General features: G+C 56.5%; 1 protein-coding gene across 1 annotated transcript; it reads left to right on the forward strand.

Moving 5' to 3' along the window:
* Positions 1 to 598: 598 nt before the first annotated feature.
* LOC120394797 (E3 ubiquitin-protein ligase TRIM39-like) lies at positions 599 to 21493 on the forward strand. The gene is made up of 6 exons (XM_039518947.1): positions 599 to 1021; positions 2673 to 2768; positions 3553 to 3783; positions 4306 to 4328; positions 4428 to 4531; positions 20840 to 21493. Exons 1-6 carry the CDS (start codon positions 605 to 607, stop codon positions 21397 to 21399), a joined length of 1431 nt encoding a protein of 476 aa, XP_039374881.1. The 5' UTR covers positions 599 to 604; the 3' UTR covers positions 21400 to 21493.
* The last annotated feature ends 277 nt before the right edge of the window (positions 21494 to 21770 follow it).

A 21770-nucleotide genomic window follows, 5' to 3' on the forward strand; every position in this document is an offset into this window, starting at 1 on the left:
TTGAGAACTTACTAGAGTTTAATTTAAGGATATTTACTTCGCATGTTTTGACATGAGATGTTGACAATTTGTGTTTTAACAGTTACACCTTTTAACTTTTTGAATCTCTGTGTCACCTGTCATAAAATAATTGTCTAACTAAAATATTGTCTGAACCGCCCCCCAATTTCCCACAACTGTGAACAATAATATTGATAAAACTGAAACTGTGAAAGTTTAAATAGATAAATATATAAACATTCTTACAAATTAATATTAATCTTATCTGTCAAAATTACATATTAAATCAAATGAATTCTGCCAAGCCTAAATATCACTCCTTGGACACACAGTTCTGTCAGCTTAGCAGGACAAGGGGAAGCTGATGTCCATGTGAAGCCCCAGTGACTCCCCCCACACACACCCGCAGAGGGGGCTGATTGCAGGATCAGAGCCTTGTTGGGATATTTCTTACCAAAGCCCCCAGGGCTGGAACATTACGGGTGATCTGGCTCCAGCTCAGCAAACAGCCTAAGTCAGTTCCAGGAAGGGAAACACCCAATTCCTGCTGTTGCAGGCGGGCATATTTCTGAGCTCAGGAAAGTGACGCTGTCCAGAGGGAGCCATGGCCACAGACAACCCCGTGGAAAGTCTCCAGGAGGAAGCTACGTGCCCCATCTGTCTGGAGTATTTTAAGGACCCAGTGACTATAGACTGTGGGCACCATTTCTGCCGAGCCTGCATCGCCCAGTGCTGGGAGGGATCGAATACAGACGTCTCCTGCCCTCAGTGCAGAGAAACTGTGCAACAGGGAAACCTCAGGCTGAACAGGAAGCTGGCAAATATTATAGAAATGGTCAAACGGCTGAGATTACAGGCAGCAAAGGGAGCAGGAGAGGAGACGGTGTGTGGGGAACACCAGGAGACTCTGAAACTGTTCTGTGAAGAGGATCAAACTTCTGTCTGTGTGGTTTGCCATCTGTCCCGGGCTCACAGAGATCACAGGGTGGTTCCCATAAAGGAGGCTGCCCAGGCGTACAAGGTAGGGAATCGCTGTCAAGTTTAAGGGATAATAACTTTGGATTTTAATTACAGGCTGATTGCACTGAAAGTTGCCTGTCACAGGTGTGATGCATCACTGAACTCTGTAAAGCCTTCATTGTACGGGAGATGCTATCACAAAATGAATGATCTGGCAGTGCGGCGACAGAATCAGAATATCAAGTCTTAAAAGATACCTGCTGTGGGAAACTTTTCTCTGAGATTCTGAATGTTTTTCACACTCAGCTTCCACTGCTGAAATAAGGGGACTTTTTCCACCACGGCCGGTGTTAACGATCAGTGAGGTTTAAATCACAAGAGCTGCAGGCCAGTCTAGGTGAGTGTGTTACCTTCAGACTGGAGAACTGACCATTTAAATATCAACACTGTTAATTATTTCGTTCCCCTCTGAGAGCAGAGAGGGAGAATTACAGCTCGGAACCATTTATTGCCAGTGACGCCTCCTTCCAGTGCCACAAGCGGGTGATGTTTGGGAGATGCCACCTCTTATTTCCCCCCAGTAAAGGAGGTCCGAGCCCAGCAGAGCCCAGGGGTACATTCCAGCCCCAGGAGAGGAGTCCAGCCCCTTGGAGCCAATCAGCAACTCCATCCCGTTTTGAACAATGCACCATTTGAATGGATCATGTGTCTCCTTTTAGTGACTCACGTGGGCGGAGCTTATTTTGTGGGTGGAGCTTCAAAGAATCCAGCCACCTTTGCCCCTCCCCCATTCTGATCCTGGCTCATTGATGAGGCTGTTTTGCTGGATGCAAAGGCTGCTTTTCCACCTCCTGTCTCTCACTAGCCCCTGCTGGCTCCCTCCCTCCCTCACTGCTTCCCTGCAGCAGCACCGCAGGGGTGTCACCGAACAGCTCCCCAGGAGCTCTCAGCAGCAGCTGCAGCAGCAGCCTGGGCCCTTGGGCAGAGGGCAGGAGAGAACTCGAGGGCTCAGAGAAAAAGTGAAACGGGGAGATCTCAGCAGGCGGCTGTGGGGGGCTGCCAGGGGTGTTGCACAGAGCAGGGCTGACGGGGCAGGAGCACGTTGCTGTGCTGTGTGAATGAATCACACACTGTCAAAGGGGAAGAGAGCCCTGGGTTATTCCAGCTCTGGAGCAGTTATAATTATGGGTGACACATTCCCCCAGACCGAGTGTTCCCTGGTCCTCACTGACCTCCAGCCACATCACAGCTTCACCCTGTGCAGTTAATGGGACTGCCCTGGCTCAGGTGCTCGGCTGCTGCCTGGGGGAGGCCACATGGGAGCCTGGACAGAGGAGAGCACAGTGGGGTCTTGTTCCTGGCCTGGGTCTGGGTACAGGGCAGCGAGGTGCTGCCCCAACCTCTTCACTGGCACCGGCAGGAGGGATTGTTCAGAACCTTCCCAGCTGTTTCCCCTCTGGCCTGTGCTCAGTGATGTGAAGCTTTAGCTCAGACACAGGCTCTGAGAAGTCCTGAGTGTCTGCAGGGAGCAGAGCCCCTGCTCTGAGACTGGCGTCTCTGCTCCCATGAGGCCTTTGGGGCCGGCAGAGCCGAGTCTGCTGCTCGCTTCCAGGATATTTACTGCTCATGTGTGAAATGCCAATATGGACAGTACTGTCCACCCATCGGACAGGCAGACTAATGGCTGTTTATCACATGCGATGTCCCCGCAGGAGAAACTCCAGGGAGCCCTGGGCCCTCTGAGGAAGGAGCTGGAAGAGGCCCTGGCTCTGATGTCTGCAGAGGAGGAGAAAACCACAGAGTGGCAGGTGGGTATCTGGGTTTATTCATCCCTGAGCTCTTCCCCCTGCAGCGTTCCCAGGAATGACGGGGCCGTAAAGCTCCAGGCTGAGGTTATGAACCTGCTCTGGTTGTTTGCTGCATTGCAGAGGCTTGGTGCCAGCTATGGGCCGGAACCTCCCCTGCGCCCGGATCATCGCCCTGCCCACTGCTCCACCCCCATTAGGCCTCCTTTCCCCGAGGCACCACCCACACTCCCGTCCTGCTCTGCCCCATGCCCCACTCCCACTCAGCTCCATCCCCAGCCGCAGCTGGCATCCCTCACCCCTTCCCCGGCGCTGAGGCCAAAGCCTCTGCCTCCTTCCCCGGGGGTGGGGAGATTTGGGGAGGGATGCAACAGGGGAAGGAGGGGGCGGAGTCAGGGCGGAGGCACGAGCCCCCTCCAGGCTCTGCCTGTGGAGGCAAAATAACTGCCTATTCGCATCCTGACCGAACATCGGTCGGGATGCAGCACAATGAAGTAAATATCGGGACAGTCCCGAGAAAATTGGGACGTCTGGTCACCCTAATCCCCTGCTACCTGCAATAACAGACTGCGTCTTTACAAAGCACCCTAGACAACCCCGCTATGGAACTGGCCATATGGACTCTGAACTAAAAGAAACCCATTATGGTACGTTTCCCAAAGAAGTAAATCTCCTTACAAACCCTGATACTGATCTAATCCCCTGCTTCATGGACAGAGGCCCAGTCTGTGTAACTCAGCATCTGGCTCACGTTTTCTCTGTGCCTTTCCTATTCTTCTATTTCAAGGGGACAGTGAAGAATAGGAGAGAGATGATTGCAGGTGAATTTAACAAACTGCACACACTGCTGAGAGAAGAGGAGCAGCTGCTTCTGCAGAGCCTGGAGGAAGAGGAGAAGGAGACTCTGCAGAGACTACAGGAAAATGTCACCAAACTCTCCCAGCAAAGCTCCTCTCTGCAGCAGCTGATCACAGAGCTAGAGGAGAAGTGTCAGCAACCCGTTGTGGAGCTGCTAAAGGTGAGACGGCATCAAAATTCTCCACCCATCCAGAATTAGAACTCAGATCCCTGGGTCTGGATTCCAGCAGTTAGAGTAAATGTGTTCTGTGGTTTACTGACAAACAGATCATCCGGCTAAGGGCTCCATCAGTTCCAAAATATCCCAGTTCATGTTAGAGGGGAATTCTCCTCATGGAGACCCAGTGAGGTCATGGGAGATTAAATGGATGATACAAGAATGATACTGAGCTGAACCCATCCCTGCTCTGACTCCAGAACATTGGACCCAACACAGGCGATAAACACAGATACTGATGGGTTGGGTCCCTAGAAGGGAGAATCCTTTAGCTAAATTCCTGTCTCACCTACATAAATGAAAGAAGTGTTAATGCAAAATAGTGTACGAGATTTTACAACAAAACAGTGAAGCCTGGGAGGGTTGATCTATTTTCTAGATGAAAGTTTGATGTCCAGAGTGAAACTCACAGTTTTATGCACATTGTGTTAATACAGAACATTGATTCTCTTTTTTTCCTTTCAGGATGTGAAAAGCACATTGAGCAGGTGTGTTTCCTATGTTCATTGCTCTTATATTCTTGGTGGTGGTTCTGGGATGATGTGTGTACAGAGCAGCTGAGTGATGATGGGACGTTTTCTTCATAGGAGTGAGAATGTGAAACTCCAGGAACCAGAAACTGTTTCTACTGACCTGAAGAACGTGTATAAAATTTCCCTTGACATGGGGGAAGCGCTGCAGAGATTTGAAGGTGAGTGGATTCTATTGGGACATTCAGCTGTGTTGTGCCTGGGGCTCTGGACAGAGCCTGGGACCCCAGGACACACATGCACCCAGCTGACAGGCTTGGAGCTGTGATAGCTGGAGGCTGATGCACTGAGTGCTGGGCAGTTTGCCTGCTACTTACAGCCACCTGCTGGTACTTGCCCAGGTGTCTGACCAGGCCCCGGCACTCTGACATCCTGACCCCTCCATGGCTGAGTTAATGGGTGTCACTGAGCCAGGTGCTGTGAGGCCTGGACTGGGCCCGTTGTGCTGGGAGCTGCACAGGTGGGTAACGGATGACGTGTCTGTGCCTCTCTCCTGGGACACGTGAGGGCTGCGTTGTGTGGCCACCGCTCAGCACTGCCCCAACCCCCATTAGCCAAGGCTGGCCCAGCTTTCTGAGCTGCAGGAGGTCTGACATGGGCCGTGTGTTACTGGGCAACAAGCTGAATCGTACGAGCCCCTCGTCTGCTCTGAGCACAGCCCAGTGTGAGGTTGGGTCAGTGGTTTGCTGCTCAGTGAGTGAGACTCACTCACAAGAGTGTGACCCTGTCACAACAGCTGAGTGTGAGCTGCCCCCATCCAAACCCCTCCCACAACCCCAGCGCGGAGACCGGGGGCAAAGGCAGAAACCTGACAGTGAGGAGGAACGGAAAAGAAACTAAGGCAGAGGAGTAGGGGGTGGGAAGATCTCACGGAGTGTGGGGGAGACCGGCCCTGCCCCCCTCTTCCTGGGACTCACAGTGACTCTCAGCCAGCCAGTAAAACAGAAGGTTTATTGGACAACAGGAACACAGGATACAGGAGGGCTTGTGTTCAGCGCCAGGACCCCTCACTCTGGCCCTTCTGGGGGTTCAGGGTGTCTGGATTCCAGCATAGGTTCCCCTGAAATCCCACCACCCAGCTGCCAAACCGAAAACTGACCCCACCATCTCCACTCAGCTCCTTTCCTTTGTCTAGCTCCGGGGCAGAGGTGTCGACCTCCCCTCCCCCAGGCCTAGCTCAAGTTACCGGCTGCATACATGTCTCTCACCTATCTCCCACACAGCCAGCTGCTACTCCATCACACCTCTCCCCCCTTCGAGACTGAACTGAGCGGGGTCACTCTGCCCAGTGACCCAGGGAAGTTTGGGGCCCCCTCTCCGGGACAGCGCGTCCGCTATCAGGTTGGCGCTTCCCTTCACATGGACCACGTCCATGTCATAGTCCTGCAGGAGCAGGCTCCACCTCAGGAGCTTGGTGTTGGCTCCTTTCATCTGGTGCAGCCAGGTCAGGGGAGAGTGATCAGTGTACACGGTGAAGTGGCGCCCAAAGAGATATGGCTCCAGTTTCTTAAGGGCCCACACCATGGCCAGGCATTCCTTCTCGATGGCTGCGTAGTTCTGCTCCCGGGGTAGCAACTTCTTGCTCAGGTACACGATGGGGTGCCTCTCCCCCTTTTCATCCTCCTGCATCAACACCGCTCCCAGCCCCGTGTCTGAGGCGTCGGTGAACACCAGAAAGGGCTTGTCAAAGTCTGGATTTGCCAGAACTGGGCCACGGAGCAGAGCCTCCTTCAGCGCCCGGAGAGCCTGCTGGCACTCCTTGGTCCAGACCACCTTGTCTGGCTTCCCCTTCTTGCACAGCTCAGTGATGGGGACAGCTATGGCGCTAAAGTGGGGCACGAACCTTCGATAGTACCCCGCCATCCCAATAAAGGCCTGGACCTGCTTTTTGGTCTGGGAAGCGGGCCAGTCTCTGATCACCTCCACCTTTGCTGGTTCCGGCTTTAGGCAGCCGCTCCCCACCTGATGGCCCAGGTAAGATACTTCTGTCATCCCCACCTTGCACTTCTCAGCCTTTATGGTTAACCCAGCCTCTCGGAGTCGGTCCAGCACTTGTTTAACCTGGGACACGTGGTCCTCCCAGGTCTGGCTGAAGACGCAGATGTCGTCAATATACGCCACAGCAAAACTCTCCATCCCCCTCAGCAGCTGATCCACCAGGCGCTAGAAGGTGGCCGGCGCTCCCTTGAGGCCGAAGGGCAGGGTCAGAAACTCCTAGAGCCCCAAAGGGGTGATAAAGGCCGATTTCAGCCTGGCATCTGCGTCCAACGGCACTTGCCAGTAGCCCTTGGTAAGATCCATGGTGGTGAGGTACCGAGCGCCTCCCAGCTTGTCTAGGAGCTCGTCAGGTCTTGGCATGGGGTAGGCATCAGATACAGTGATGGCATTGAGCTTTTGATAGTCCACACAGAACCGGATCGACCTGTCCTTCTTGGGGACCAGCACCACTGGGGAGGCCCAGGGGCTGGCGGATGGCTGGATCACCCCCAAGGTCAGCATGTCCCTGACCTCTCTTTCTAGGTCCTGGGCAGTCTTCCCAGTGACCCGAAAAGGGGAGCATCTTATAGGGGTGTGTGACCCGGTCTCCACCCGGTGGACAGTCAAATTAGTGCATCCAGGCTGGTTGGAAAACAGCTGTCGGTACAGGTGCAGCACCCCTCTGATCTCAGCGTGCTGGGCCGGGGTCAGCTGATCAGAGAGGGGAATCGCCTCCAGGGGGGAACCAGCCTTTGTCCCTGGGAATAGATCCACTAAAGGGTCGTCTCCCTGCTCCTCCCAATGTCCACACACGGCCAACACCATATTCCCCCTGTCATAGTATGGCTTCATCATATTCACATGGTACACCCGGCGGTGATGAGCTTGGTTCGACAGCTCCACCACATAGTTTACCTCATTTAGTTGCTTGACAACCTTGAAGGGCCCTTCCCAGGCAGCCTGGAGATTGTTTTTCCTCACGGGGATGAGAACCATCACTTGATCCCCAGTGGCGAAGGCGCGGGCCCGCGCTGTGCGGTCGTACCAGATCTTCTGCTTCCTCTGGGCTTGGGCCAGATTCTCCCTGGCCAGGCCCATGAGCTCGGCAAGTCTTTCCCGGAAGGTCAGGACATACTCCACCACTGACTCGCCATCGGGAGCGGCCTTCCCCTCCCATTCGTCTCTCATCAGGTCCAGGGGCCCTCTTACCCGCCTTCCATACAACAGTTCGAAAGGCGAGAACCCGGTAGATTCCTGGGATACCTCCCTGTATGCAAACAGCAGGTGTGGTAAGTACTTGTCCCAGTCCTGTGGGTGCTGGTGCATAAATGTTTTTAGCATCATCTTTAGCGTCCCGTTGAACCTCTCCACCAGCCCGTTGGTCTGGGGATGATACGCTGAGGCCCAGTTGTGCCGGACCCCACATTTCTCCCACAGGGACTGGAGCAGGCTCGACATGAAGTTGGACCCCTGGTCCATTAAGATTTCCTTGGGGAACCCCGCCCGGCTGAAAATAGTCAACAGCGCATCTGCCACGGTGTCTGCTTCGGTGGAGGACAAGGCCACCGCCTCGGGGTAGCGAGTGGCGAAATCTACCACCACCAGGATGTGTTTCTTCCCTGACCGGGTCGCCTTGCTGAGAGGTCCCACTATGTCCACGGCCACCTTCTGGAAAGGTTCTTCTATGATGGGCAAAGGCCTCAAAGCTGCTTTCCCCTTGTCCCGGGCCTTCCCCACCCGCTGGCAGGGGTCACAAGATTGGCAGTACTGTCGGACATGGGTAAAGACCCCAGGCCAGTAAAAGTTCTGTAGCAGCCTCTGCCTGGTGCGCCGGATTCCCTGGTGCTCGGCGAGGGGGATGTCATGGGCCAGGTACAGGAGCTTGTGGCAAAACTTCTGGGGAACCACCAGCTGCCTCCTGATCCCCCATGACTCTACTTCCCCGAGGGGAGCCCATTCCCGGTACAGGAACCCCTTCTCCCACAGAAACCTCTCCTTGCAACCTCTCCTCATGGTCTGTACTGCACTGAGGTTAGCCCGGTCCCTGGGCTTCCACAAGGAGGGATCTTTCTGCACCTCGGCCTGGAACTCAGCAGCTGGGACAGGGATGGGGACCTGCTCTCTCTCGCCGGCTGGGTCTGAGGTAGCAGCCTCTCTGGGCCGTGTCTCTGGGTGTTCCCTCCCCACCAGGTTAGGGTCCTGCGCCTCGGGCAGAGTACCTTCCCCGTTGTCAGGGCGCAGTGCCCTGCGCCGCCTCTGACTACGGGTCACGACCAGGGCACCCCGGGCGTTGCTTGGCCAGCCCTCGAGGTCCCCCCCCATTAGCACCTCTGTGGGCAAATGTGGGTGTACCCCCACGTCCTTGGGGCCCTCCTTGGCCCCCCACTTCAGGTGCACCCTCGCCACGGACACCTTGAATGGGGTCCCGCTCACACCCATCAGGGTCAGGTAGGTGTCAGGCACCATCCGATCTGGGGCCACCACCTCGGGCCGGGCCAGCGTCACCTCTGCGCCTGTGTCCCAGTACCCAGTGACCTTCCTCCCATCCACCTCCAGGGAAACAAGGCACTGTTTCCAGAGGGGCAGCCCCGTGCCCACCCTGTAGACCAAAAACCCTGTGTCCGGAGCATCCAGCCCCCTAGAGGAGCTGAGCTGGGGCCCTCCTCCCTCCTTCCCAGGTGGAACGCTGCCAGCCCCCCTTTCCTGGGAATGTTGCCCCTCATCCGACTGGGTCTTTCCCCAGTCAACCTTCTGTGGGTTTGGTCTGCTCGGTCTGTCCCTGAGCTTGGGGCACTGGGCCCGTATGTGGCCTCATTGGCCACAGTGATAGCAGCCCATGTCTCGTGGGTCCCCTCGAGTGGGTCGGATGGACCTGACGCTGGATGTTCCCCTTTGGTGGGGGTTCTCCATAGGCCCCCGCTGGGAGGTCCCATGGTGACTTTCTCTCTGCGTGGAGGCAGGCCTGCTCCTTCGAGACTCCTCCCTGCCATCCCCTGCCCGACTGTCCACAAATTGGTCGGCCAGCTGGCCTGCGTACTGCGGGTTCTCCAGCTTCTGGTCCATCAACCACAGCCGCAGGTCGGGTGGGCACTGCGCATACAGGTGCTCCAGTATGAATAGGTCAAGCAGGTCCTCTCTAGTTTGGGCCCCAGCTGTCCACTTGCGGGCATACCCCTGCACCCGGTTGACCAGTTGTAAGTATGTGACCTCCCGGGTCTTATGTTGACTCCGGAACCTCTTCCGGTACATCTCAGGAGTCAGCCCAAACTCGCGGAGCAGGGCCTGTTTGAACAGTTCGTAGTCCCCTGCATCCACCCCTTTCATCCGGCTGTACACCTCCACGGTGGTGGAGTCCAGTAAGGGGGTGAGAAACGGGATCCTGTCTGCAGGGTCCACCCGGTGCAGCTCGCAGGCATTCTCAAAGGCCGCCAGGAAGGTGTCTATGTCCTCCCCCTCCTTACGCCGGGCCAGGAAGCTCTTATCAAAGCTCTTTGTAGGCTTGGGTCCCCCCTCACTCACCGCAGCCGGGGCCTCACTGCTTTTCAGCTGGGCCAGGTCCAGCTCATGTTTACACTGCTTCTGTCTCTCCTCATGCTCCCTCTGTCTCTCCTTCTCCTGCCGGTCATGTTCCCTCAGTTTCTCACAATCCTTCAGCTCTCTCAGTTTTATCTCTCTCTCCCATTCCAGCCGCATGCGCTCCACGGATGAGTGTCGCCGGGACGATCCCCTGCTGGGGGGTGAGCTTCGCCGGGAGGATCCCGTGCTGGCCGGGGGGGGGGGGGGTGTCACGGTGCCCTCGGTATTTGCTGGACTCCTCCTCCCCCTGCCCCTAGGCATAGGGATGGGGGGGTCTCGGGAAGCCCTCAGCAGCCGGCTGACCACTCCCAGCTGGGACAGACACTGGTGCCTGTGCTGCATCTGCCGGGCTGCTTCCCTCAGGGACAGGGATCGGTTCATTCACGCGATCCCCCTCCTCCAGCTGGGCAATCAGCTGGTCCTTGGTGAGCTTCCTGCTGCGCAGCCCCCTGCACTAGCACAGCTCCACCAGGTCGCACTTGTGCTGCTTGGCATACATCTTCCTGCTGGCCACTCGCAGGCCGGGGTGCTCACTGCTCCCCACGGGTTCCAGGGGGACCCCTAGTGTGCCAGTCCTTGAGGTCACCACCTCTCTGCCAGGGTCGAGCTGCAGACTCCTCCGCCCCTGGGACCGCTCGCTGTGATTCCCCGGGGGACCCTGTTACTGCAAAGTCCTTCTCTTTGGTCACACTCTCCCAGGGGTTAATCACCCTGCAGTATCCCCTTCGTTTTATTGCTCCCCTGTCACTTACTGCAGGAAGTGCCGTCCACGGGGTGCAGTAGATCCCACTGCTACCACCAGTTGTCACGGAGTGTGAGGGAGTCCGGCCCTGCACCCCTCTTCCTGGGACTCACAGTGACTCTCAGCCAGCCAGTAAAACAGAAGGTTTATTGGACAACAGGAACACAGGATACAGGAGGGCTCGTGTTCAGCGCCAGGACCCCTCACTCTGGCCCTTCTGGGGGTTCAGGGTGTCTGGATTCCAGCATAGGTTCCCCTGAAAACCCACCACCCAGCTCCCAAACTGCAAAACTGAAAACTGACCCCACCCTCTCCACTCAGCTCCTTCCCTTTGTCTAGCTCTCTGGCAGAGGTGTCGACCTCCCCTCCCCCAGGCCTAGCTCAAGTTACTGGCTGCATACCCGTCTCTCACCTATCTCCCACATAGCCAGCCACTACTCCATCACAGAAGGTTCAGTGAGCTCGGTCTGAGATTGTTGAACTGGCCCATTCCTCCTACACCCCCACCCCACCCCGCTCCTCTCTTCCCAACCACCCCCAGCACGGGGCAGTGGAAGGGGCCAAGCTGGGTGTGTCTGTCCCGGCCGATGGAGGCTGCACAGTCGGTGCCGGCTGCAGGGCCAGGATCTCAGGGCTCCGGGGAGCAGGAACCCCAGGCTGTGGGGGAAGCAGCTTCCTCTCTGTCACTGGCTGGAGCCAGCACATCCCTGCTCCCCTCCCCGTTCACTGCCCCCAGCCCGGCACAGTCTGTGCCCACTGGGCCCTGAACCCGGCTGGGCTCTGGGCCATTCCACATCCCTGGCCCCTGAGCCTGTCGGGATCCTGAGCCAGTCACCTCAGTGCCTTGTTCTAGGGGATCACCAGCCCCTGGGGAGCCTCCTGTCAGCCCCCCAGAAGCTCCTTCCTGGGCAGGGTCCCAGGCCCTGAGTCACTCGCTGGTTGCTCCAGGCTGGCCAGGCCCAGGGTCTCCAGCAGGGCTGTTGGTGCTGGCACCACCGCTCGCTGCCAGAGCTCCCAGCCCCTGATCCAGTCCGGCCTGTTGTCCCAGCGCTGACCCCTCCCCTGCGGGTGGGGACGCTGCTGCTCTCAATGGCTGAGCCCCTCTCTCTGCCGCTGCCTCTGCTGCTGCGCTTCCAGGCTCAGCCCGTGCCAGGGCCAATGCGGCGCTGCTGGGGCTGCTCCTTCCCTCGGCATCTGGGTTCTCTGTGTCTGGTTCAAATGGCGGGTGAGTGGGCAGGGACCTGCTCAGAGACACACGCCCTGAGCTGCACCCAGAGGGCAGAGACCAGCCAGGGCCGGGCAGCAAAGTGTCACCGTGCTGAGATTAACCCTTTCCTTCCCCCCACCCCAGCAGCCCCGGCCGGTCAGTGCCACTCGACTGCCTGCGTTCTGACCCCAGGGACCTGGGTCCAGCAGCTCAGGGGAGTCTTATGTGGGGCAGAATAACCAGGGCTCCCTGAGCCCCAGGGTCCCCGTGTGCAATGGGGAAGGCCCCGCGCTGTCATGCAGCCCTTAGGAGCTGGGCAGTGAGTGTTCTTATTGATACCCTGAAATGGCTGAGGCTGGTATCTTGGCAAGCATCTTGCCTCAGTTTATCCTCTTCAGCACTCCTTAAATTACACCTCACAGTCCAAAAGATCTGAGAGAAAAGTCCCCTCCTGGGGTCCGCTCTGAGTCCAAGTAAACCCTGAAATAAAATCTTTTCCCTCAGTCTGCTCCAGCCTCCAGCTCTCACTGCAGCTCCTCACTGTCCTCAAGTCAGGAGTCCTCAGTCCCTCCCGGAGCTGGGCTTGGATTAGTTTCCGTTGTGGAAACAGATGACTCCAGCCCTCCCTCCTGGAGCTGGGTCATTTCAGACTGTGCCTTTATTCTCTGCATCCACTTTCTCCAGCCGGGGGCAGCTCTCCAGGGTTCTGTCCTGCTACAGCTGCTGCTGTCATTGTCATCTCTGGCAGCTCCTCCCCCTTAGGGGAGCTCCTCTGCCTAGGACAGTGGTCCCCAAACTTTTTTGGTCATGTCCTTCCTTACGTGGTTTGTGCCCCCACCCTGGGAGCTGCTGTCAGGAGCTGGGCCAGGAAGGGGGCTCCAGTTGGGGCCAGAAGCCGGGGGCCATGGCTGGGAGTGGACCCACAGTTGGGGCCAGGAGCTGGGGCCTTTGGCTGGGGGCGGAACCATGTTTGGGGCTGGGGCTGCAGCTGGGTTCTCAGCCTGGAGCAGGGCTGGAAGTGGGTGGATGAGGTCGGGGCCGGAGATGCAGCTGGGGCTTAAGGTGGGGCTGGAGTGGAGCTGGGGACAGACCAGGGCTGGGTGGGGTTCCCTTCCCGCCACCCATGGGGGCTGGTCCAGGCCTTGTCAGGCCCCCCCAAATGTTCCTCCACACCCTCTAGGGGGGCACAACCCACCGTTTCGGGAGCACTGCTCTAGGAGCCCCTTCCAGGCTCCTTGCTCTGGTGAGCTCTCCTGGGAGCTCCTCTCCTCAGCAGCTTCCTGTCCCTGGGATCCCTCAGCTGAGCCCTGGTTACCCTTTATCAGCCTCATTAGCTGTTTCCCTGCCGACTAGCCACCTAAGGATTCAATTACTGCCAGGTTGGTCTGGGTTGTCTCATTCTCCCTTACAGGAGCCTGTTACAGGTAGTCTGGTCCCTGACTCCCCTAAAAGGGACCAGCCCTCTTGAGACATTTCCTCCCACCCCCAGAGCCAACCTGTATTCAAAGGGAGGTGTGACCATGGCTGACATTTGGTTCTGTTCTGCTAGAAAAGTTTCACACTCTAGGGAGGTAAATTGGTGGCCACTTCCAGGAGCTGCACGGAGCTAGGGAGGCAGGGAGCCTGCCTTAGCCCTGGGTCCCCGCTGCACCACTTGCCAGACTTTTAATGTCCCAGTCGGTGGTGCCGTCCGGAGCCGCCAGGGTCCCTTTTCGACCAGGCGTCCCAGTAAAAACACAGACGCCTGGCAACCCTATGGACAGGTGCCAGCCCTAGGTCCTGTCCACATGGCCCAGTAATACCCTGCTGAGCCAGGTACAGGCAGCCACATGCCAGCCCAGGCCCCTGGCAGGGAGGCTGAGCTGCCAACTGCCATGGTCACTAACAGTGTTAACTCTGTCACGTGCCACTCACCAGGCTTAGAGCCCCCAGGGCCCAGCCCCAGAACAGCTGTAACCTAGAACCAGAGCAATGCAGGGCTGGAAGGGACCTCGAGAGGTCACCTAGTCCAGCCCCCCACCCTAGGTCAGGGACTAGACTATCCCTGGCAGGGATTTGTCCAACCTGTTCTTACAAACCTCCAGTGACGGGGATCCCACAACCTCCCCTGGAGCCGGGTCCAGAGCTTCACGGCCCTGAGAATTAGAAAGTGTTTCCTCATCTCCAGCCTCAACCTCCCTTGCTGCCGATTGTGCCCATTGCTCCTTGGACAGGCCCTCGACCTGCCCGCTGGGGCACTGACTGTGTCACCAAGCCTGAGCATCGCTGTTATTGCACTGAATGGCTGGCGGCGCTGGGCTGGCTCAGGGGGGCAGTGAGGGCAGCTGGGGCCTTTCACTCCCCAGTCACCGATCTTAGCCCAGGCTCAGAGTCCAATTCCCAGCGGACAGGAGCTCACATCGTAACTCGCTTTAACAGCAGCCTCACCGGCCACCTCCGTAGGGAGGCCAAGGCCTGAAGGGGCCGCAGAGATGATTCCTCCCGAGGGAGAGGCTCTGGCAGATGTCAGGGCTGAGCCACGTTGGCAGGACAGTGGGGGGCTCACACGGCCTCTGTCTCCTTACCCTCAATACACAGAGCTCCAGCAGCCGGGGTGCAAAACCCAATTTGTACCCCCACCACTGAACTCACTGACACTGCCCCCAGGGTCCTCTCCTACTTGGGTTGGGGGTGAGTAAGGGGCACTGGAAGAGGGGGGCCATGGTCCCATCACTTTTACCAATGGGAGGGCTATGCCCTCCCACTCTTTACCAGTTGTAAGGGTGAGCGAGGATGGGGGAGGGGGCCAAGAGGAGAGACCAGGGGGTCAGGGTGTGGGGAAGAGGTGGCGTGAAGGCAGGGGCTCAGGAAGGAGGGGCAGTGTGAGAGCGAGGGTTCAGGGGTGCGGGGACAGGAGCTCAGGGAGAAGGGCTGGCACGAGTGGGTGACCCCTCTACTTTGAGGGAGCTTCCATCACTCCTGGGGAGGGCACCATCCCGGATCCTGATCCACGGACACATCTGTGTATTTGCCGGGTGCACAGAGCTCTCTGTGTGGAGACACTTTCACGCTCACCCAGGAACCTGTGCTGGGAGGCCCCACTGCCCAGGAGGCTGAGGGCTCTCACTCCCCTGCCCTGGGGGTGAAGGGAGGGGTCGTGGGGCTGCTGTTCCCCATCCCAGGAAGGGGGTGAAGGAGACGTGGACACAGACAATGTCCCCTCTTGCTCTGTGAGGGACAGACCTGGCTCCACCCTGGGCTTCAGAGCCTGAGCTCCACCCAGAGCCTGAAAATCTATGCAGCTATTTTTAATTCCAAAGAGGGAGCCCCGTAAGTCTGAATCTGTTCACCCTGTTCCAAGACTCGCTTCTGCAGGCTGTGTAGAAGGACCCAAAATGTCTCCAGAGTCTGGGTGTGAAAGTTCCCAGCGGGTCTGTCCCAGGGCTGGTTAATGGGAGCGAGGTGGGTGGCTGGCACAGTCGTTAGATGGAGATACCTGAGTTCCTGGGTCTCTGTGACTGTTATCCGCTCTGGGAGATGCCCAGGTGGAGCTGCAGAGGGTCTGTGCCGCTAGCATCGTCCATGGGAAAAATGGCTCTGGGCAGAGAGTTCAGGCTGGAGCCAAGTCTCCATTTCTAGCCTGATTTGTGGGGGTGAGATCAGGGGCCCGGGGGCATTTGTCTGCCAAGGGCAAATTAAACAGCAGCTCAGGAGTGTTTCACAGCTGATGTCCTGAGCCTGGCCTGCCTGTAACTGCGTTTCTGGGAGTGTTGACCGTCTCTCATTGTAGGTCACTGGGATTGGGGCTCCTAAGTTGCTCAGAAAGGTTTGCAGTGGAGCTGGGTGCAATGTTTCTGACAAATAGTTTATTTGCTGCAAAATTATATTTCGGGTCAACAAACTATTCGCGACTCCATGTCGGGTTTGCTGACTAGTTTCAGTTAAGAGAAAAAGGTGCTGCCTCTTCCCTTGTAGCCTTTAGCCCAGTGGCTGGGCCCTCAGCTGGGAGCCCCAGGTTCAGTCCCCCCGTGTGATGCCATGAGAGCTCGAACCGCTGGGCTCCAGGTGTCTGATGACGTCCCCCTGTGTCTAAACACTGCCATGGGCACTGGGCCAGAGCGTGGGGGTAAGAATGACTCTGGAGCCCAGTGTGTCAGGCCCCCACCTGGGAGACTCAGAGTCCAGCTCCCCTGCTCCAGTGACCCTGTAATTATTGATCCATAACCCCAGTGAAGGGAGGGGTTACGGCCCCTGGCACAGCAGTGTCTCAGGCCATGTCTGCCGGGGTTTCCTTGCACTGATGTCGCTGAACCGGTCCAAACCCCTAGTGCAGACGTGCTGTGCAGGTGTGAACTGGGACTGGTCCCCGGTGCAGCTTCTCCCAGATGGAGGGAGCAGTAAGTGGGGAAATGCCCCCTCCCCTCCCCACTGCCCTGGCCTCATTAGCAACAGCCCATTAGTACGCATTTATACCCCCCGCTGCAATCTTCCACTGTAATGCCCCCCAAGTGAGCCCAATCCAGGCAACTGCCCCCGTGGGGGTGGGGCTCGGCCTGGTGAGGGGAGGGGCTGGCTGTGGGGTTTTCCTAGCTGGAAGGTGGGGCCTGTGGGGACCACCATCATGGAGAGTCCCAGCTGCTCCCCCTGGGGCAGGGCTGTACCCCCAGTGTGTGAGGGGACAGCCACTGACCTGCTCTGAGTGAGAAACCAACCACACATGGCCCGAAAGGAACAGAGATTCCCTGGGGCCTGCTTCTCCCTCCCCCCTCTCTGGCTCCTGCCCCTCCCTTACCCTTCCCTCACCACTGTGAGGGACCCTGGACCCTGCGTCTATTCTGACCCCTCAACAACATCCGTCCCTCTCTTCTCACTCCCGTTCTGCTCCCCTGGGCCCCTGCCCCTCTCCTCCCCCTCTGGCTCCATGACACCTGCACCCCTCACCACCCCTCCAGTCCCCTGGTGCCAGCTCCTCCTCTGCCCCAAGTCCCAGCTCTACCCTGGCCCCATCTGCCTCCCTGGTGCCTGCTGTTTCCTTTGCCCCCTCTGCCTGCCGGGTGCAAGTCCCTTCCCTCACCCCCCTTTGGGACCCCAGGTCTCAGCCCTTCCCCTCACCTCAGCACTGCCCCACCCCTCCCCTCACCCTGTCCTAACCTCTGGGCCCCACCCCTCCCTTCATCCTCCCTCTGCCCCCCTGGTGCCCACATCTCCCTGCACACGCCTCTGCCCCCCTAGCGGCTGCCCTTCTCCACACCCCTCTCTCTGCCCCCTTCTGCTCACCTGCTCCCTCACCTCCCATTCTGCCCCTTTGGCACCAATGCCTGTTCATTTGCTCCCCCACCATGGTTCCACCTCCCCACTCCTCATCATCTCACCCCATGGCAGATCGCCTGCCCCTTGATTTCCCCTGTCCCATTGGAGCTCCCCCATTCCCTCACACCCCTCTGCCCCCTGGTGCCTGCCCCTTCCCTTGCTTCCCTGTGCCCCCTGGGGTCCATCCCCTTCTTCTGCCCTGGTGCCCACCCCTCCCCACCCGCCTGCAGCCCCTGGAACCTGCCCTTCACCCTCCTCCGCCCCCTGGTGCCCCTCCCTTCCCTTGTCCCCCCATTGCCCTTGTGCCTGCCCCACTCCTATGTCCCTCCCTCCACCCCCTCGGCTCCTGTCACCTCCCCCTCCCCTTTCCTCTCCCAGCATCAGTGTGTCCCCTCCTCCCCCTCCCCTGACACCTTCCCACCCCTCCCACGCTCCTCCTGCCCTTCCCCTTCATTGTCCCTCGCAGGCAGAGGGTCCCTGACTCCCTTCAGCCAACAACACCCCCTCCCCACCCCAGTGATTAATGGGACGCAGGTTAATTTCCCTTTGATCCCAGTTGTTACCGAAATATCGGGTCTGCCTAGCTGAGAGCCAATAACAGCCTGACAGGGATAAGGAAAAATGCTTTATTCTGCAGAAGAAAGGAGAGCTCTGTAGTAGATACAGAAACTCTACTGCACACAAGTTTCACAAGCTTTTTATACACTTTCAGACAAAGACCATACCGTGTTAACACTTCATTGGTGGGTGTCAAGCCCCGTAACACGCTATCTGTTCAAGAAAGACTGGCTTGAAGCAGAATCTTTTTCTGTCTCTGCCAGCAAAAGAAAGATTAGTTACAAAGTTCAAGATACTGTGTACGTGAGGCCTTTTGGAGGCTTCTGCCTCCACCTACTGGCTGTTTGCAAAACTATGAAAAGGCGGGCGGGGGGGCTATAGCTTTCACAGTTCCCCCATTCGGGCCTTACAGTCTGAGCTATGAATCTGTCAATCCTTTCCATGTCCGGGCCGGGTGAGGTTTCCCGGGCCCTCCCCCAGCCCAGATTGTCAGGCCCGTTACGTAACTTGCGATCAAGCTGAAGAGACAGGTATTGGGTTGTCTTACTGACAGCAGAGCTTTTGGTTACAGTATTACACAGACATTTTGCACATTGAATCATCATCCAACTAACACATAGGAAGAATAGAGAGAAAACAATCCATTTAACAATAGTACGGAAAAGGTCAGTGAACCAAGACCCAAGGTCTGGCAGGAGGTCCTCAAAACTAAAGGTGTGATCAAGAGATACAGCATGAAATACAACAGCAGCATTCTTAATAGCTTATAAATCCTTTCCGTGTCCGGTACGTCGGTTTGGGCACTCTCTCCTCCAGTGACCAAGTTGCTTACAGTAATGGCATACATCATTTGCACGGCTTGGCCCCCCCCCCGATCTGCCTTCGGTTGCCACATGGGGGGTCCCCACCTCCCTCCTTGTTTTTCGCTCCCCGCATTCACAAGGGCTGCTAGCATTCTCACCTGTTTGGTCTCTTGAATTTTATCTCTTGTGTGATACACACGGATGGCTACGCTTACCAGTTCCTCCAGGGATTTTCCCTCAGCGCCTTCGAGCTGCTGCAACCACTTCTTAATGTCTGGAACTGACTGAGAGATAAAAATAAGCCTGACCGTGGACTGTATGTCCGCAGCCTTGGGGTCTATATTAGTAAAAGTACAAAATGCTTTACAAAGTCTCTCATAAAAGTCAGAAGGGTGTTCTTCTTTCCCTTGCACAGTATTATGGACTTTCTCCTGCTTGTTTTATACCTGTCAAAACATGGGTTAAAAATTTCTTTAAGGTTGCCTGGTGGGTTGAATTATTCGGATTCCATTGGGTAGGGTTAGTGAGAGCTATCAAATCACGCCTGTCACCGGCAGCCTCCGCTGCCTCCCAGGCCCCCCTTAGGACCCGCTCTTTCTCCTCCGTGCGCAGTAGGCAATCTAAAAGTTGGCCCACGTTTTGCCAATCAGGATTAAGAGATGAAAAATAGCATGGAATCGCCTGTGAACGACGTCCGGGTCATCTCTGAGGTGAGGTGTAGTGTTTTGCCAGTTCATAAGATCTGCTGTAGTAAAAGGGACATGTACATAACGGTCCACAACCTCTCCATCCGTAGTGGGTACCAGGATGGTCCGAAGGGGTGCCTGGATTTTAACTGCATCCTCCCCATAGATTACTCCCTGTCTTGTACGAGATGGACTAATGGCGGTAGACAGAACAGAAGTGTACCCACTACCCGTCGCTCCACTAGTGGATTCATTAACTTGAATTTTGGTTGCCTCAGTCTTCAGTGGGGGGATCACTGTCTTGGGCCCCGTAGACAAGGAAACCTGATCCATCACAGCCTGTGATATTGCTGCCGAGGGTGGCCGCGGTCTAGGACAATACATGGGGGAGGGGGGTATCTTCCCAACAGTCGGCTTCACTTGGGGCAGAAGCTTTCGGGAATAGGGGGTTCTGGATTTTTATCTTCTTTAAACGACGATGAGCCTCATCGTCCCACAAAAACCAATAGTCCATTTGACCAGGCGCTTGATTCTCTAATATCAGGCGCAAAGGAGTTAAATAAGTCAGAATATCAAAGGAGCCAAATTCGAGCCATGCAGTCCCCAGGGTTGGCCAGTCCTGGGTGCAAAGTTGTACAAAGCGCTTCCTTGATATACCTTTCTGAACACTGGGTAAAGGCCATTTACTTAACATATAATCTAAAGGGCTATCCTTAGAGGGTTTTTCCAGAGACCCACCCATCTGTCTGCTGACACTCAACCTGAAAAGAGAATTACTCAGAGATCAGTGGGAATTACAGTCTAATCCAGGTTTTCCTACTTCTATTACACTGTCCGTTACAGGGGGCGGGACAGAAGGATCTCAATACAACCTCAGAGCTACATCACACACATGGCTTCCACTCTGGGGAATTACGAACGAGAAGTTCAGTTCCGCCCACACACCTAACGCCCAAATGAACAGAGCAGAAAAACAACAGTAACCGGTTAAACAGAACAGAACAAAACCAGATAGTGTTTCCTTATCCTATTAGGGCTCACCTTATCGGAACACGAACCCCAGGGGCCGCGGTGAAGCAGAGAAAGAGGGGCCAAACACCCCGTGGGCTCCGTTCTCAGTTCACCGCAGCTGTCCGGAGTCCAATGTCTGAGCTAGGAGAGTCCCGTCTGGAGTCGCCAAAAACTGTTATTGAAATATCGGGTCTGCCTAGCTGAGAGCCAATAACAGCCTGACAGGGATAAGGAAAAATGCTTTATTCTGCAGAAGAAAGGAGAGCTCTGTAGTAGATACAGAAAACTCTACTGCACACAAGTTTCACAAGCTTTTTATGCACTTTCAGACAAAGACCATGCCGTGTTAACACTTCATTGGTGGGTGTCAAACCCCGTAACACGCTATCTGTTCAAGAAAGACTGGCTTGAAGCGGAATCTTTTTCTGTCTCTGCCAGCAAAAGAAAGATTCATTACAAAGTTCAAGGTACTGTGTACATGAGGCCTTGTGGAGGCTTCTGCCTCCACCTACTGGCCGTTTGCAAAACTATGAAAAGGCGGGGGGGGTTAGGGGGGGCTATAGCTTTCACACAGTGACCAGCCAGTGCCCCCGGCCCTGACTCGGTGACTCTCTCCCCAGTGGACGTGACTCTGGATCCAGACACAGCTCATCCCTGGCTCGTCCTGTCTGAGGATCGGAAACGTGTGAGACACGGAGACACACGCCAGGATCTGCCCGACAACCCTGAGAGATTTGATACTTGTGTCTCTGTCCTGGGCACTGAGGGGTTCGCGGGCGGGAGGCGTTACTGGGAGGTGGAAGTGGGAGACAAGACAGGCTGGGACCTGGGGGTTTGTAGGGAATCTGTGAGCAGGAAGGGGCAGGTCAGACTCTCACCTGGGAATGGATACTGGGCCGTGGTGCTGAGGGATGGGGGATACGAGGCCTGCACCTCCCCCGCAACCCCCCTCCCCATGAGCGTCAGGCCCAGCCAGGTGGGGATTTTCCTGGACTATGAGGCGGGCGAGGTCTCGTTTTACAACGTGACTGACAGGTCCCATCTCTTCACTTTCACTGGCACATTCTCCGGGACTCTCCACCCTTATTTCAGTCCTGGTCTCAACGCTGGGGGTACAAACGCGGCTCCCCTGATAATCTGCCCGGTCCCAGCTCAGGCCGGAGGGACTCTCTGTCCCTGACAGTGACCCCGCGGCACAGACTGGCCCCTGCCAGCCCTGCTGCTCTTCCCACCCCCATGGTGGGGGCCAGTTACTGCAGCAACTGGACTTTCTGTGCTGACCGGATGCTGCCAGTTTCCCTTTTCAACTGGAGGTTCCAGTCGAAAACCGGACACCTGGCAACCCCCAGCCCCCACCTTTCCCATCCCCTGCCCCAGGGGTAGCAGATGGTGGGGGATGGGGTCATTCACTCCTGTCAGAATTTTCTACCCCTGTGAAATCTCAATGTAAAATATGAAAGAAAAAAGATTATTCTAATTTAGAAAATATTATTGTAACAAGGTGTAAATACAAGAATATTTTAATTTACATTTCAACAGTATCTTAAAAAC

This window comes from Mauremys reevesii, unplaced genomic scaffold (genome assembly GCF_016161935.1).
Source record: "Mauremys reevesii isolate NIE-2019 unplaced genomic scaffold, ASM1616193v1 Contig79, whole genome shotgun sequence".
Classification (NCBI taxonomy): domain Eukaryota; kingdom Metazoa; phylum Chordata; order Testudines; family Geoemydidae; genus Mauremys; species Mauremys reevesii.

Excerpts from the sequence above, each read along its gene's own strand:
- LOC120394797 (XM_039518947.1), top strand. The coding sequence starts at position 605 with ATGGCCACAGACAACCCCGTGGAAAGTCTCCAGGAGGAAGCTACGTGC. Across the intron at positions 3,784-4,305 it reads CCGTTGTGGAGCTGCTAAAG|GATGTGAAAAGCACATTGAG; the intron begins GTGAGACGGCAT and ends TTTTCCTTTCAG. Across the intron at positions 4,329-4,427 it reads GTGAAAAGCACATTGAGCAG|GAGTGAGAATGTGAAACTCC; the intron begins GTGTGTTTCCTA and ends TTTTCTTCATAG.